This window comes from Manis javanica, chromosome 1 (genome assembly GCF_040802235.1).
Source record: "Manis javanica isolate MJ-LG chromosome 1, MJ_LKY, whole genome shotgun sequence".
Classification (NCBI taxonomy): domain Eukaryota; kingdom Metazoa; phylum Chordata; class Mammalia; order Pholidota; family Manidae; genus Manis; species Manis javanica.
In genome coordinates this window covers 38854601-38871025 of record NC_133156.1, presented here as the reverse complement: position 1 = coordinate 38871025, position 16425 = coordinate 38854601, and the positions used below count along the sequence as shown (strand labels likewise).

General features: G+C 44.3%; 1 protein-coding gene across 3 annotated transcripts in view; it reads left to right on the top strand.

Moving 5' to 3' along the window:
* Nucleotides 1-16425, top strand: part of ADAM19 (ADAM metallopeptidase domain 19) — a 76242-nt gene that overhangs the window by 51250 nt on the left and 8567 nt on the right. For all 3 annotated transcript variants that reach the window (XM_017677270.3, XM_073231428.1, XM_037025116.2), the window contains 8 exons: nt 1857-2023; nt 3914-3998; nt 4698-4837; nt 6610-6787; nt 9312-9401; nt 12702-12897; nt 14135-14243; nt 15528-15732. In XM_017677270.3, coding sequence (XP_017532759.2) covers nt 1857-2023; nt 3914-3998; nt 4698-4837; nt 6610-6787; nt 9312-9401; nt 12702-12897; nt 14135-14243; nt 15528-15732 — 1170 coding nt within the window. The remainder of the gene's footprint in view (nt 1-1856; nt 2024-3913; nt 3999-4697; nt 4838-6609; nt 6788-9311; nt 9402-12701; nt 12898-14134; nt 14244-15527; nt 15733-16425) is intronic.

Below are 16425 nucleotides of genomic sequence, written 5' to 3'. Positions count from 1 at the left end.
AACTAAAACTGGAATGAACTGCACTTATTTGCTGAATGATGAACCCAGTCCAAATTGTTTTTCCTTAACTGTGAAAAGCCAAGTCTAAGTCCTTAAAAAGCTCCCTAGTGAAGCAACTTTAAATTGGAATCCAAACCCTTTATTTTCTGTAATGACTGACCTGGCACCAGACAAGAAAATAAAAATTTCCACTGAAATCAACTGATATTTGACTCAGTCTGGAGCCCGTTTTACACCACGATTTCTTGGGGGCAAGTTGATTCTCTGAATGTAAGTAACAGCTCTTATGCAGTGTAAGGTCATGAGTGAGTGGGCTCTGAGGTCTGATAATCTGAGATCTGATCTTAATCCTGGCTCCGCCATTTTCCTGCTAAAGTTTGGGCAAGTTACTGAATTTCTCTAAGCCTTGGTGCTTAATATATACTAAATGCTTGATAAACATTAGTGTTGAGATTGTTATTTTTAGCTGTGGTAATACCTGCCAATTTTGGATTAAGATGGTATCTCCTGCTCAGGAGACCTATGTTTACATGAGCCTTTTTTTTTTCAAAGTCATTACCTCAGTAATCTCTAGGAGAGGCCAAAGAATTCCTTGAACCTACACACCTTCTAGTACTTAGCTCTAAAGAAAACCCATTTCCTGCTTACATGTGTATGAGATGAAAGATACCATATCATGAAGATCAGCTGTTGCTCTAGCTTTAAGGTCCCTGAAAACCAGGTCTCATTTACAGAATTTCAGGATCTCTGGATTGGACTGAACCCTGAAGATGATGTGGGACTTTTGTACTCTAATGCTTGCAGCCTCTTTTTGGTATCCTTGATGAAGACTGAACACCTCCAGTGATGGGAAAAGAAACTTTTGAGAGTAACATATCTATCTATTTGGATGTCGTTTTTACCCATTTACTTCCAAAATGAGTGGGAGACCTCTTACAATAATGTATATCCACACAATGGAACACTGTTCAGCAATAAAAGGGAACGACAAGCTGATAGGCGCTCCAAGACAGATCAAGTTCAAAAACATGCTATGCAAAAGAAGCTGGAGACAAAAGACCACATACTGCATAATTCTGTTCATAGAAAATGTCCAGAAAAGACAAATACATAGAGACAGAGAGCAGATTAGTGGTTTTCTGGGTCTGAGGATGCAAATGGGAAATGACTTTAGATGAACACAAGAGATCTTGCTGATGTGATGAAAATATTATAAAATTGGATTGTGGTGATCACTTTACAACCTGGTAAATTTACCAAAAAACATTAAGCTGTATACCTAATGGGTGGATTTATGGTAAGTCATAGCTCCATAAAATTGTCTTCAAAAATTTATTTTATCTCAATAAAGTTGTTTTTAAAAAAGTCATATGCAAGAGCTGAGGACTATGTAAAGGGATAATTGTACCAGACAGCCAGGCTCAGGGTACTAATTACAACAGCAAAGCTTAGCTCTGAGCTTATTTATGACCAGCTTTATTTGGAATCTTTCTTCCTATTTTTAAATGAAATATGTCTTCTAGTCTGTTTTACCTATTGACTGAGCCCCATGTTCAGGGGAAACAGTGCTGATACTTATGAGAGCCCTGAAGATATTTGAGAGCAACTGTGTCCTATCCCAGTCCCGAGAAGATAGGTCACCCCAGCTCTGCCACCAGAATGTTGTGCCTTTCTCTCAGGATCTCATTTCCTCCTCCTGAAAAACATGGATAGTAACACCTGTTTCCTCCTGCCCTGGGAGGCACATGCAGAGGGGAACTCTGGTATCCGCTCTGAGCCCTTAGGCTAGGAAGGGGCTTAATTATCCCAGGTGGCGTAGACTGAGAACGCTGTGGCTTCTCTGTGTGTGCCTGCAGTTTTACCGATCCTTGAACATCCGGATTGCCCTCGTGGGCTTGGAAGTGTGGACTCATGGGAATATGTGTGAAGTCTCGGAGAACCCGTACTCTACCCTCTGGTCATTTCTTAGTTGGAGACGCAAGCTGCTTGCCCAAAAGAACCATGATAATGCACAGTTAATCACGTAAGTAGCCTTTCTCTGTACACTCTGCCTTGGCCCTGGCTGCCAAGCTGCTTCCCGCAGTGCTGTGCCATCTGCCCCCTTCTTTCCACGGTGCCCAGCAGTGGTTGCACCAGGCTATCCTGACTCCCGGTAATCAAGTATTTCTCAGGCATGTGCTCTGTACCCCCAGCACACCCTGGAAAAAATTTTAAAGCCTGAGTCATAACAATCCCAAGAATCTAGGTGTTTACAACCTAGATAAGAAAATCAGGCTTATACACATTCAGCTCAAACAGTTGGGCATGTGACTGACCGTTGGTCATGGGGCACTTTGAAACAAAGTTCCTAAGGGGCTCATCTTGATCTTGGTGCTTTGTTCTAGTATATGAGCTGATCTCCCAAAACAGGTGCAGGAGGGAGGCTTCCTCGGGTTGTCCTTCACTTGGTTTCCAGGGACTCTGGGCTGACAGCCTGAGATGGCTTAGGTGGCAGATCGTGAAGGAACTGTGTTTGCTGGGAGGGAGAGTTGGGGACCCTTGGGGTGGGGGAGTTGTGTTGGACAGAGAGAAAAGAATAGACACTGTTGGAGTCATGGTGGCATGTGGGGGTCGGGGGATTGTCTGGTATTTATTGGTGCTGACTTCAAAGGTATTCTGAGGCATTTATGACTAAGAGCACATGCTAATAAAACCATTTTCCTTCTGTTTCCTAAATGTCTCTCTGAAGCAACAATCAGTTAAACCTTTGTTTACTCTAAAAGGAACAAAGGGAAATAGTTACTCTAAAAATCTGGGCTATGAGTGGTTACTTCATGATGGTACATTCACCTAGCAAGAGTTTTTGGTGACCAAAATTTTGGCCTGAATTTGGGAAGGCTGGTGTTCTGCTTGAATATAGGTTTCTAAAAGGACTTCAGAGCTGCGTCTAAGTTCCTAACATAACATGTAGGGCTTCATATTGATTTGAATATCTTTCCCACTCCTTTGCAAATGGTTTCTGTGAATAAGAGTCTCCCTTGAACTCAGCAAACATTTATTTAGCACCCACATGTGTCAGATTCCAAGCTAAGTTCTAGTGACCCCAGAATAAATAAGACAGTCTCAGCTCTGAACTATATCTTTCTCTAGATAAGAAGACAAACACAGAGATATAAAAATATCAAATAATGAATTTCCATGCGGATCCTTTAGATATATTACATGTTTGTGGCGTGCACAAAAACACTGGTACTGTATTCATTCCTGTCCCCTGCCCCACCTGTATGCAGCTAACAGAGGGATGTATTAAACTGGGGGAATGCAGCTGGCTGTTGGCAGATTAGGATCACAATTGCAAAACAATGTCAGAAACAGCTCATCCTGGCACCCAGCTGCACTTTGTGAGGCTCCTGATGGGACACATGTGTTTCCTTGGCCTCAGAGTGATGTGAGAGTGAAGCATCAGCTCCCAGCTGCTACCCGATTCCCCACCTCCTGCCAGACACACATACCACAGAGCCAGCGATGTGGCATGGGACCCCGGCGGCTGGCGGAAGTGGGCTTGATTCACTTCAGTGTGAGAACCTTGCCACTCTCCCCTCAAGCCCTCCCTCTGACCTCTTCCTCTGCAGCAGGAATGGGATGCAGCTTTGCAAGTCCTGCCCATTTCCTTCCAGGGAAGGGGGCTCTGGGCATATTGTGGGAAAAAGTGACTTTTTGTTTTTCTGGAGCAGAGAGGGAGTAGGTGACAGGAATTGAGAGGTGTGGTGACCTGGAAGTTGTCCAATTGGCCTAGAATGCCAGGTCCTCTTTCCTTGGGAATGATCTGGGAATTTCAGTGGGGCCAAGGTCTATGAAGAAGGCCACTTGCTCCTGGGCACATAGGAACGGCCCTCTCAGCGCCCATGCAAATCACCCCCTCTCCTTCCTGCAGGGGGATGTCCTTCCACGGCACCACCATCGGCCTGGCCCCGCTCATGGCCATGTGCTCCGTGTACCAGTCTGGAGGGGTCAACATGGTGAGTCTCAGCCAATACACTGATGCTGCGGAAGGTGGGAAAATGCCACACAAAACAGGCAGTTATCTTGTAAAAAATAATTTTATATTTATTACTGCAGGAAAAAAAAGCTTAATCCCAAGAAGGGCAATTGTTTAGAATGAAATCATTACATTCTAAGAGGTAGAGGTATCCAGGGATGAATTTTCATTTATTGTAGTTTATCTCCAATTGTCAAAAGCTCAAGAGAACCCTGAAGCGATTACATCAATACATCACTAGATCTTTTATATATTCCAAACATACAAGGTGCTGGGGATTAGCAAGATAATAGAGATCAAAGACAACATTTTTTATTCTAGGTCTTGTATTGTTATGCATATCACTGTGACATGAGAGCCTATCTCAAAATCTTGGTGAGGAAATTACTGCCTTCTTTTGAAACTGCCTGACTCTGTGAGGGCATTTGACTGTTCATTTCTAACCTGTGAAGTATATGTCAATGAAGCTTGCCCTCCATCTACTTGTCCATCCTTTTAGGGTGTCCGCCCCATCCCATATTTATCAGTAGATATGACATGGTAGCTGAAAGCCTGGGCTTTTATTCCTGTGCCCGTGCGCACAGTGATTGTGGAGTAGCAGAGGGCTGTGAGGCTTGCCTAAAGAAAAGGTAGGGTTAGGCGGGCGAGCTGTCTTCACCTGAACTGTCTCCCTGAGCAGGACCACTCTGAGAATGCCATCGGTGTGGCTGCCACCATGGCCCATGAGATGGGCCACAACTTCGGCATGAGCCACGATTCTGCAGATTGCTGCTCAGCCAGTGCAGCTGATGGCGGGTGCATCATGGCAGCTGCCACGGGGTGAGTCAAGCGGGATGGTGAGGATGGGAAGGAGGGCGGAGCGTGTGAGGCCAGTGCAACCCAAGCGTTCCTCCCAGCTGGCTCCAGGGAGCCTCTCCTGTACCTCTGGTGGAGCCCAGGGAAAGAAATTCGGTTGACGACAGAGAAGCTGGAAGAAGGCCAAGAAAGTAAATCTGTGGAAGGAGCAGTAGGTTTCAAGCAGGCAGTTTGGTGCTGGTGGGATCCTAGGTATACTTAACTCCTGTCTTAGGGCTGTCAGCTGTGAAACTGGCCTGACAGCCTGTGCCTTTTTCCCTTCATGAGTTTTTGAAGAAAACCCATTCTGATAACAGCACGAGCCTTCCTCCTCCCTCCACCCCAAGGGAGTTCGGTCAGTGCTGCTATACCCAGGCTTGACTGAAAGTGCGATGTAGCCTCCAGAACAAGTTAAAGGAAGGGATGCTCCTGTCCATACAGGGCATTTTCAGGCTGGGTTTACCATGAGGAATGAGGACAAGGCAGCTGCATCTCCCTGTCATTTTGAAAGGTTTTTAAACCAGAGCTTTGGAAAGAGAATTTTGGTAACAGCCTCAGCCTTTAGTCACACCTTTCCTATTCGGTGTCTGGGCTCAGAATGCAGAGAGCACTGGGTTCTTCCAGGACCTGAGCCACTCTTTGGGAGTCATGATGGTAAAGGACATTGCGTTCCCCCAACCCAAACCACCGTAGGGCCTGCTTATGCTCCTTAGAGAATGGTGTTTCAGCGTTTCCAGGAGGAAGTGCGCTGTTTCAGAGCCCCAGTATTTTTCTACCATTTCTTGTTGGTGATGCACAAAGGATGATGTTGGCATGCAGGATACGACTCCGTGGGCCCTGCTTGTTCCCTGAGAGCCCATGGTCACACTCGCCCCTTTCTCTCCCAACCTCAAAAGCACTTTTGTAGACAAATAATTGAGAGTTATATTAATTACTACTTACATGTGTTTTTAAACTATTAACAAAGTTTTATTAGTAATAAATTCCCTGTGACATGACAAATTCCTTGTGACATACCTGTCAACTGAAGGAAACCTCCAGATTAAACTTGAATTGGTTTAGTGAGTTGCAATCAGAATAACTCTTTATAGACCCAAATGGTGGTAGTGACCTGCCATCTGGGAATACATGACATTTGATTGTATCTCCCAATCACAGGACCCCAGAACCTTTCATACTCTTGCAATAAAAACCACACGTTTGTAAATTGGCTGGTTTGAATTTGGAGCACTTCCTGTATCCATAGAACAGAGATCAGATCATTGACTCAACAAAGAAATGAAACCAAAAATCTTGGCCATTTTTGGCCTGGTTTTCTATCCCAAGAAAATCTCCACTAACATCAGCTTCAGGAAAAGTTTGGGTTGGCTGGTATTTTATTCATCTGTCAGGCTCAAGAGATTTAGTATAACACATTCATAATCCTCACTTATCACAACCCCTTCCTGCAAAGGGCAGAAATTGCTGTTTCTCATTCTTAAATACTTCCTCCATGCAGAGTGAGGGGAAAAAACATTATGGATGGTTAATATTTTTTAATTCTTAGTAAGATTTGTAAGTAAATGTATTGGTGATCTTCCAAGGGCGCAGAATGTAATGTGCCTTGGTGATGTTCTAAGGGGGAATGTATGCGCATAGGGCGAAGTGGCTCTGCATCCAGGTGGAATCGCAATCAGCCCCATGGGCAGCAGGATTGATGCTGTTCTGGCTGCTTGGTGCTCAGACTCCCAGCTAACTCCAACCTTATTCTCTGCCAGGCACCCCTTTCCCAGAGTGTTCAATGGATGCAACAGGAAGGAGCTGGATAGGTATCTGCAGTCAGGTGGTGGGATGTGTCTCTCCAACATGCCAGACACCAGGACACTTTATGGAGGCCGGAGGTGTGGGAACGGGTACCTGGAGGATGGGGAAGAATGTGACTGTGGGGAGGAAGAGGTAAGGTGTCGTGGTAGGGAAGGGATGTGGGAATGGAAGAATGTGCCCTGGTTTCAAATCACAAAGTTGGAGACAGTGCAGTTGGAAATGTCTCAGTCTCAACATTTCCTGCCTGCATGGCCATCAGAGACCCCCACAAATAAGATGTGGAAAGTAAGCCTTCAGTATGGACCATTTTCACAGATTCTCCCAGTTTGAGGATGGTACTCTTTGTGTCCAAGTCAGGATGGAGTTCATGGGATTGGTCTCACCGAAAGCCTCAGTCTCCTCCCCAGTGGAGCTACAGGTAGCCTCGTTGGCCCTCCAGCTGCACCGAGTTCATACTGGGGGCCATGTAGCTGGACATAGGAACTTGAATGTGGGCCTTATGAGGATGCTCAAAATAGCAAGCTTGTGCTGGTTAGCCTGGAGAAGAGATGGTTGAAAGGGGATGTAGGAAGTACTACTGTCCATCCTGAAAAGGGCTGCTAGGAGGAAGGAGCAGAACTGTTTGTGGATAAGCTGCTTCCTTCCTTTTGATCTTCAAAATGAGTGTGGTGGGCTTCTAACATAGCTGTCATTTTTAGCAGATGAGTGTTGTTCTGCGAAAAGCAGAACTGGGTAGTTTCATCTCTGCTTTTTGAAGCATAAAAATATGTATGTTAACATGCAAAACAATTTGGGAGAGAATGCATGAGTTAACAGGAAACCCTGGGGTGGAGACTGAGAGTTTATGTGCATGTGAAAAGACTATTTGATTTTATGACCTTCTCTATGGTTTGATTTTTTTATATGTCAGCATGTAACTTTCATAAGAAAACAAGAAATAGTTATTAAAGACCCTGCCACCCCCACCACCATGAGTCGAGAGAGATTAACACAGACCCTTCTGAAAGGAGGGAGTTGTATTGTAATGGGGGGATCAGAGTGGGTGAGGAGCAACCCACCAATGGGTTCATCCAGTTGGCTTATATTCAGAATAGCTGCTTATTCAACAAATATTTACTGAGTGTGGAGTACTATGCTGGGGGCTAGAGACTAGACAGATAGTAAAAATAAATGTGGTTCCTATCCTTGTGGAACATACAGTCTAGTCGGGGAAACACACATTGACCAAATAATTGCAAAAGTATAAAAACACAAGTCATGGTAAATGCTGGGAGAGCCAATGACATTGTCCTATGAGAATATGTAGTATGTAGTAGATGGGAGTATGACCTCTGACCCCAAAACCAAAGGCTAAGTTAGGAGTTAGTAAGGAGCACAAGGAGAGAAGGCACGTTTCAGCTAGAGGAGGAACCGTACCTTGAGGTGGGAAGAAACATGGTTATGTTAGAAGAGAAGGAACATGGGTCTGCTTGGAGCCCGAGCTGGTGAGAGATTAATGGAAGGTATCTGCAGGCAGGTGGTGAGATGTGTCTTTCCAACATGCCATACATCAGGATGCTTTATGGAGGCTGAAGGTGTATTAAGTGTCTTTATTTCTTCTTTTTGGGGAAACAGGTGGCTGGGTATGTGTAGTCAGGTGGCAGGATGTCTGTCCAACATGCTAGACCTAGACAATTCTGGCTCTGGTGTGCTCAGTAACCATGGGGTGGACCACAGGCAGACACTGCTTGAATTCAGCTCCAACGCTTGCCTCGAGTCATGTGTGCACCAGTCAGCCACTAGATGTGTCTGACCTGCAGTTTTCCCATCTGTGAGACAGAATAATCCTGCTCCACAGGCTGTGGCAGACCTGTGCGTGGAGCCTGGCACACTGTCAACAACGCAGATCCACCTAGGGATGTAGTGGCAGTGTGATAAGGACACTCAGTCACTGGGGTGTCTCAGCATCTTTTTATATCTCATGCTGTATGTCAGGAAATCAGGACTCATAGGTCAGGAAGGAAGAGAGGAGACCTTGGAACTCCTAGAGACCTTCTGTTCCAGAAACATTCAGGCCAGTGAGAATAGAGCAGCAGATGGTGAGAGAAGGCTGAGGAAACAGGCCCCAGGAGCCACTGTGAACTGTGTGTGGAGGTGTTCCGGCATGCCTTACTCCTGATGGCCTCTTTTTATGATTCTAAGGCCTGGAGGTATAGGAGGCAGGCAGGGTAGCAGTACAAGACAGGGTCTCTGGATTTCCATACAGAGTAATACCATTCTAAACATCATATTTCAAAAGATACATGATTACAGGGGGAAGTGCACATATTTTATTAAGTTAAAAAGCAGTGTGGATACTATGACTTTGTAAAATAAGCATATGTCTATATATGTATAGGAAAATGCCTGCAAAAATATTCACTCTCAAAATGTAGTTGTGTCTAAGCTGTGGTGTTAATCATTGTGCATTTGTATATATCCTAACAATAAATACAGCTTAGTGATAAAGCTATAAAGTGGTTTTTTTGTTAAGACTTCCTAGGGAGCTTGGACTCCAGGAGCATGTGGGGTGGGTGGGGAAACATAGGAGGCTGGTGGAGGCTCTCGCCCTGCCCAGACTCCTGTCTCCCTGCCCTGCCGCCCCAGAGGCTCACGCCCACTCCCACCACCTCCACAGGAATGCAGCAGCCGCTGCTGCAATGCCTCCAACTGCACCCTGAGAGAAGGCGCGGAGTGTGCCCATGGCTCCTGCTGCCACCAGTGTAAGGTAAGCGGCCCTGGCCCCCTGCCCCGCGTCCTGACCTGACAGCCCCATGCTCTGCTGGGGCCAGTGGCCAGGATTCAGACCTCCATCCTGGGGTAGTGACGGCATCAAAGTTTCAGAAACATGGAGCTGGGCAGGCCCATTGAACAAAGTTGACTATTTCCTATACTGGGCCTCACTGCATTCAGATCATCTCAGAGGGCTGTGCCTCCTGGAAGATGGAAGATTTTTTTTTGTTTTTTTTGTTTTTTTTTACAACTTAATTTTTTTTATTAAGGTATCATTGACATACAATCTTATGAAGGTTTCACATGAGCAACATTGTGGTTACCACATTTACCCCTATTATCAGGTCCCCCCACATACCCCATTACAGTTACTAAGACAACTTAATTTCTGCTTTAGAAAATGGTTTGGCAGTTTCTCAAATATTTAAACAGAATTGCCATGTGACCCACCAATTGTATTCCTAGGTATATGCTCAAGAGAATTGAAAACACATGTCCACACAAAAACTTGTACTGAAATATTTATACCAGGACTGTTCATGATGGCCAAAAGATGGAAACAACTTAAATGTTCAACAGTGGAAGAATAGATAAACAAATTGTGGGATATCTACAGCATGGAATATTACTAAGCTGTAAAAAGGAGTAACATTCTGATATATATTGCAACATGAATTAACTTCAAAAATATTATGCTGAGTGACAGAAGCTAGTTACAACCACATATTGTATAATCTCATTATATGAAATATCCAGAGTAGGGAAATCCACAGAGACAGAATAAAGATAAGTGATTGCCAGGGGTCAGAGGAGGAGGGAATAAGAAGTGACCAATAATGATTTTTCTGGGTTTCTTTTTTGACTGATGGAAGTGTCCTAAAATTAGACAGTGAAGATGCTTGCACAATTCTGTGAATATACTGAAAGACACTGAATTGTGTACTTTAAATGGGTGAATGTTATGGTATGTGAATTATAAAAGATTTTTTTTTTAAAGAAGTATCCAGGGAGAGTGGGTTTGATTAATAATAACCATAATTTTGATTAACATTAATAGATCTCTTATTAGGGAATTCTTCACTAGAGAATTTTATATATCTTATCTCATTCAGACCTCACAAAAGCCCCATGAGATGTATATTAATACCCTCAAATTAGATGAGGAAACTGGGGCTCAGATGTGATAAGTGGCTTATCTGGGATCACATAGCCAGGGTGGGGCAAGCCAAGTTTCCCTGACCCTGGAGCCCACCCTCTTAATATTGATGTGGAAGACATTGCTACTAATATTACTATGTGTTTACAATCTCTTATCTACAATTCTGAAATTCAGAAAGTTCTAAAGGGTGACCAAAAACATTTTTTAAACTTGTTTGGTGGCGAAATTTGACCTGAATTGACATGAGACTAATTATAGTCTCTAAAAACAAGCACACTTAAAGTCAATAATTTGTATTTTTTTGCAGAAGTAGTAATATGTTTGATTATCAGGCATAATCCCAAGCCTTGCTGGGGGGTTATATAATATACATATGGACTGTGTGCATGTATATACATATATATGTGTGTGAATATGTACAGGGTCTGCTTTCTAAAATCTGAGAAGTGTGAAGCCCATCCAGCCCCACAGTTTTGGATAGGGACTGTGGATCTGTGCTTCCACCTAGCACCTCTGAGTGTTCATTATGTGTCTGATACTGTTCAAGTGCTTTATTTGAACTCATTCCTTCTAACAACCCTACAAGAGGGTTATTATCCCCATTTACTTTGCATGAACATAGAGGTTAAGTAGCTGCTCCAGATCCCACTGCTGGTTAAGCACCTGGGGTTTGAACCCTCACGTGCTGGTTCCGGGGTGGGTCTTCTCTACTTCCATCCTGCTCCTGGGTGGTAGAGATGCATCCTACAGCCTCCTCCTCAACACGTGGCCCATGTGCACCCTTGCAGCTGAGCTCTATGCTCTTCAGCAAGCTGCTCAGCTGGTCCATTCTCTGCCTCCCTCTTTGGAGGGAGGGCCTTGTGGGTGGTGTGAAGTAACATACCTGGGAGCAGGGAGGGCGCTGTTCTCAGATGTAGCTTTCCTTGCCTGGCCTAGGGAAACTTGTCATCTCATTTGACTGTAGGGTGGACCCAGCATTCACCTAGGAAGGTGCTGGGTTCTGTCCCTAAGGGTCTTGGACCGCAGTCCAAGAACAAGCATGGAGAGAGAATGTTCATCTCATTCACTCCCAGGACTTCAGAAATCCTGAAAGTCTCAGAAAGTATTCCTTAGAGCAAAGTATGTGGGGAAAGATGAGGCTTGGAGTCTGAGTCTTCAGTTCAAGCCCTGATTGTGTAATTTGGAATAGCCTACTAACCATCTTGAGTCTAGGCTCCTTATCTATAAAATGGGAAGAGTAGTGATAACACTGACCCCAAGGGAAGCTGGAAAACTCAAGTGGAAACTCAGTCTTTACCATTCGTCCAAAGGTTTGCTATTGATCAAGTTTTTTTATTTGCAGAATGAGGCAAATAATAGTATCTGTCTCATGGATATTGTGAGGATCACATGAGATGAGCATGTGTAACTTGGTCCAGTGCTTGGCTCAATGATGGGGATATATTTTTGTTGAAGTGCTTTGTAAAGTCAAAGATACTGTGTGAATACCAGCTTAGTGTGTTTGTGTGTGTGTGTCACCCAGATGTACATGTAAATGTTTAGGAGTAAATGTGTATTTATATTTGTATTGCATTTGTAAATACATAAGTGTGCATGGATCTATGTGTTTACATATGGGAGTTTGTATGTGTGTATGTATCCGTATGTCTACATACACATGTATATGGCCTGGCTCTTCAGCCATTACTAACCATGAGACTTTGGATCCATTGCTTAACTTCTTCTGCCTCAGGTTTCATCATCTGTAAAATAGGGATAATTATATTACATAGGACTGTCATGAAAAGTAGATTAAGTAATAGTGGTACTGGGCATGAAAGTGGGAGCTCTGTAACAGTAGCCATTATTGCTGAAGTACTTGGTAAACTGAATACTGTTGCACAGATGTTATTTTTTAACTCCTCCTTATGACTGCTATGAAGAGGAAGGGAGTTATCACTGGTGAAAACTCAAAGTGACTATTCACATTAGGAGGTTAATCATGGTCAGAGCTAATGAGGCCATGTAAAATAAAGGCCTCTGAAATTATGGTAATGGAAATTCTGTTCCACAGAGTGACGTGCATGAGCCCTTTGCTGGTAGAGTTGAGGACAGGTGGGGGATTAATTGTACTTTCCCTCTCATTCCTCGGCTCAGCTGCTGGCCCCTGGCACCCTGTGCCGTGAGCAGGCACGGCAGTGCGACCTCCCGGAGTTCTGCACAGGCAAGTCTCCCCATTGCCCCACCAACTTCTACCAGATGGACGGCACCCCCTGCGAGAGTGGCCAGGCCTACTGCTACAACGGCATGTGCCTCACCTACCAGGAGCAGTGTCAGCAGCTCTGGGGTCCTGGTAAGGGCCCTCCTCCTGCCCCCGCCCCCAGGCCAGCCTCCTGCTTCAGGCACAGGGGTAGCTTAGAATCAAAATAGCATCTCTGGGTGCTTCCTTTCTCATCCCCTTGGCTCAGTGTAGACCTTCAGGGAGAATCAGTGGACAGTGTTCTTCCCAGTTCCTTGATGCTTTAAATTCTAAGTGGATAATGGATAAGAATAATCTACCAGAAAAATGGGCAGAGGATGGAGACAGCAGAGGAAGTGCAAATGGCCCTTAAGCTCTGAAAAGATGTTCAACCTCACTCATACTGAGTGAAAGGAAATAGTCATTCATATATCAGATTGGCAAAGACTAAAGAGTTACCATAATAATGTAATAATAATACCATAACAACAAGAGCAACAATAGTGTGGAGTTTGGAGAAACAGGTAGGTACAACCTTATGGAAAGCAATTTGGAGATTCCAGGATTTTAAGTGCATTTATCACTGGACCCATCCATTCTACTGTTTAGGAATATATCCTACACTTGTATTTGCACACATATGTGGAGATAGCTTTACAAGGATATTCACTGTTAGTGATAGCAGTAACAACCTATGTATCTTTCAATAGTGACTGATTAAATTAATGCTGGTATATCCATACAGTGGAACACTGCAGCTAAATAAAAGGAAAAGGCAGCTCTGCACGTGCTGAATAAAGTCGTCTCTCACAATAAATAAAGTGAGGAATGCAAGATGCAGAATAGTGAATAGAATATGCTGCCATTCTTTATTAGAGAGATCATCTCTAGAGGATACCCAAGAATTGTGTCTAGAAGATAGAGATACAGTTATCTCTTGAAGATACACTGTGAACTGTGATTAATTTTTAGGTTGTGGGGAAGCAAATAGGAGCTGTAATGGCTAGTTAGAAAAATTCCAAGACATACTTTATTTCTTTAAAATTGTGCACATGTTTTACCTTTTTTTAAAAGTCTGAAATGAGGCAGGCCTTCTTCATTAGAGAGAAGGCTTAGCACACAAACTTCCCACAGATATGAAACTTCAATAAGGTGTGAAGAACTGATACAAAACCTTTTTCTATGACCAGTTCTTAATGAGAAAATGGGGGTGGAGTAACCTGATAGGGGTAGGAAAAAAAGGCCTGAATATTTCCTCCCTAAGAACTTTAACCTCATGACTTTACCAAGGGAGCTTCTGATTTCTACTGAAGTTGGCTAGTGTACTGATAAATGTTTCTTGCCCACCTAGGAGCCCGGCCCGCTCCTGATCTCTGCTTCGAGAAAGTGAATGTGGCTGGGGACACCTTTGGAAACTGTGGGAAGGACATGAATGGGGAGCACAAGAAGTGCAACATGAGGTGATGACCCAGAGGCAGACCCCATGAGATGCGGGGTGACAGCAATTTCTGCTCTGTCCTCACTCCTGCCCAGCTCAGTAGTGTGGTGGCCTCAGAACTGGGCCTTTAGATAAATCGGCTGGAGTCAGTCTCTGTTCCAGGCCCATTGCTGGATAATGCACCATTCAGCTACAAGGAAGTCAGAGGGCGGGTGTGGGTGGCAATGCTTCCTAAAAAGCTGGTCAGACCTCCTCTTGGGACCTTCTTACAGAACGGCAGGGAATCAGCCCTTTGGGGTCATTTCTTCAGGGCACTAATTATACCTCGTCTGAATACCCTGTCATTCATTCGCTCATTCATTCATTCATTTCAACCCAACATCCACCCATCCATCCATCTGTCCATCTATTCATCTATCCATCCATCCACCCATCCACCATCTATTAAGGGTTTACCATGTGCCAGATACTATCCTGAGCACATGGAACTTTTAGTTAGCAATGTAGTGTGATAATGGAAATATGGAGAGAGATACCCAACCCAATCTCAGTGGGTTGAGGTGGTTTTCCAAAAGAAGTTATGCCTAAACTAAGATCTACAGAAATGATCGAGTTGAACAGAATGGGGTGCTAGTACACAGGAGAGTAGATAGAGGAGTAAAACTGGCAGCAGGAAGAACTGATAATAGTTTGATACAGTTAAAGTATAATGCTAGGGTGCAATGCTGAGAAATGAGCCTGGATAAGGACCTTCATGGAAAGCCTTGAATGCATGGCTAAGGGAGTCTGGCCAGGCTTGAGAGCAGTTTGGAAATTAGGCTCCAGTGTGGCAAGTCTGGAGGCAGGGAAATCAGTTTCCTGGTGTCTAGGTAAGAGGATGGTGGTGTGAACTTCAGTAAGTACCTAGAAGGCAGGATTGACAGAGCTTTAAAATTGCTTGAACCCAGGACTGAGGGGGAATGGGGATTCAGGAATGGTGCCAGGCTTCTGGGTGCAGCACCTGGGTGCACAGGAGAGGGGCAGAGGGGGCAGGCTGCCCAGATCAGGCAGTTGTCCTTGCAGTAAAGAGGACGTGCCAAGGCCAGCTCTCTGGCCTAGATCTGCTCAGGGACAAGGACCTTGTTTCCTGTCCTTGGTCTAAGTCCACATGGGGTCTCTCCTGCTGGGTCCCTGGAACACACTCATTGCCCCTTGCCTCTCCCCAGCCTAAGCCTGCTGTCTTGGTCAAGAAAGATGGAAGCTCTCTGCACCCTGGCTCTTCCCCTTCCTCTGATTCCACCTCCTTCCCTCCTTCTCTGGGGCGTAGAGATGCCAAGTGTGGGAAGATCCAGTGTCAGAGTTCTGAGGCACGGCCCCTGGAGTCCAACGCGGTACCCATCGACACCATCATCAACATGAACGGGAGGCAGATCCAGTGCCGGGGCACCCATGTCTACCGAGGTCCTGAGGACGAGGGTGACATGCTGGACCCAGGCCTGGTGATGACTGGGACCAAGTGTGGCTACAACCATGTGAGTCCCTTCCTCCCATCTCACTCATGGGCTGGGCTGCAGAGGGGAAGGAGTGATTGAGAAGTGTGAGCTTTGAAGAGAGATGCCCAGGCTCAGATCCCAGCTCCCACAACCCCTCTGAGCCTCAGTGGCTTCCTTATTAAGCATGTTAGTAATAGCAAGAACCACCCCATAAAATTGGTATAACGATTAAATAAGATAATCCCTGTAGACCATGGAGATGGGCTAGGTATTATTACTTTTGTCCTCATCATTAATAATCAATATTATTATATGAATGAGAAATGGAGTAGACTAGGAGTTGGAGAAGCCCAGGGAAAATAATGGCACTTATCTCAGAGTTAACCAGGAATGAAATTATAAAAACATATGAAATACTTGGTGTAGTACTTGGCACAGAGTAGCCTGCTGTCACCATTGTCATTATTTTAATGTCTAATGTTAAAATTAGTGCTCATTAATATATACTTAAGTGATTAACATATAATCAAAATATAGTATATAGGATGTAATAACATTTATTATATTAGTAAATATAATATTTTAACAATATAATTATTTGTTTTCTCCTTAATTACAAAAGTAGTAACAGAATTTAGTTAACACCATCCTGTCCTTGGCATTTTAGGTTGTTTTAAATTTTTTACTGTCATAAATAACCTGAAGTGTGCTGCCTTTTTGAGTTCCATATGT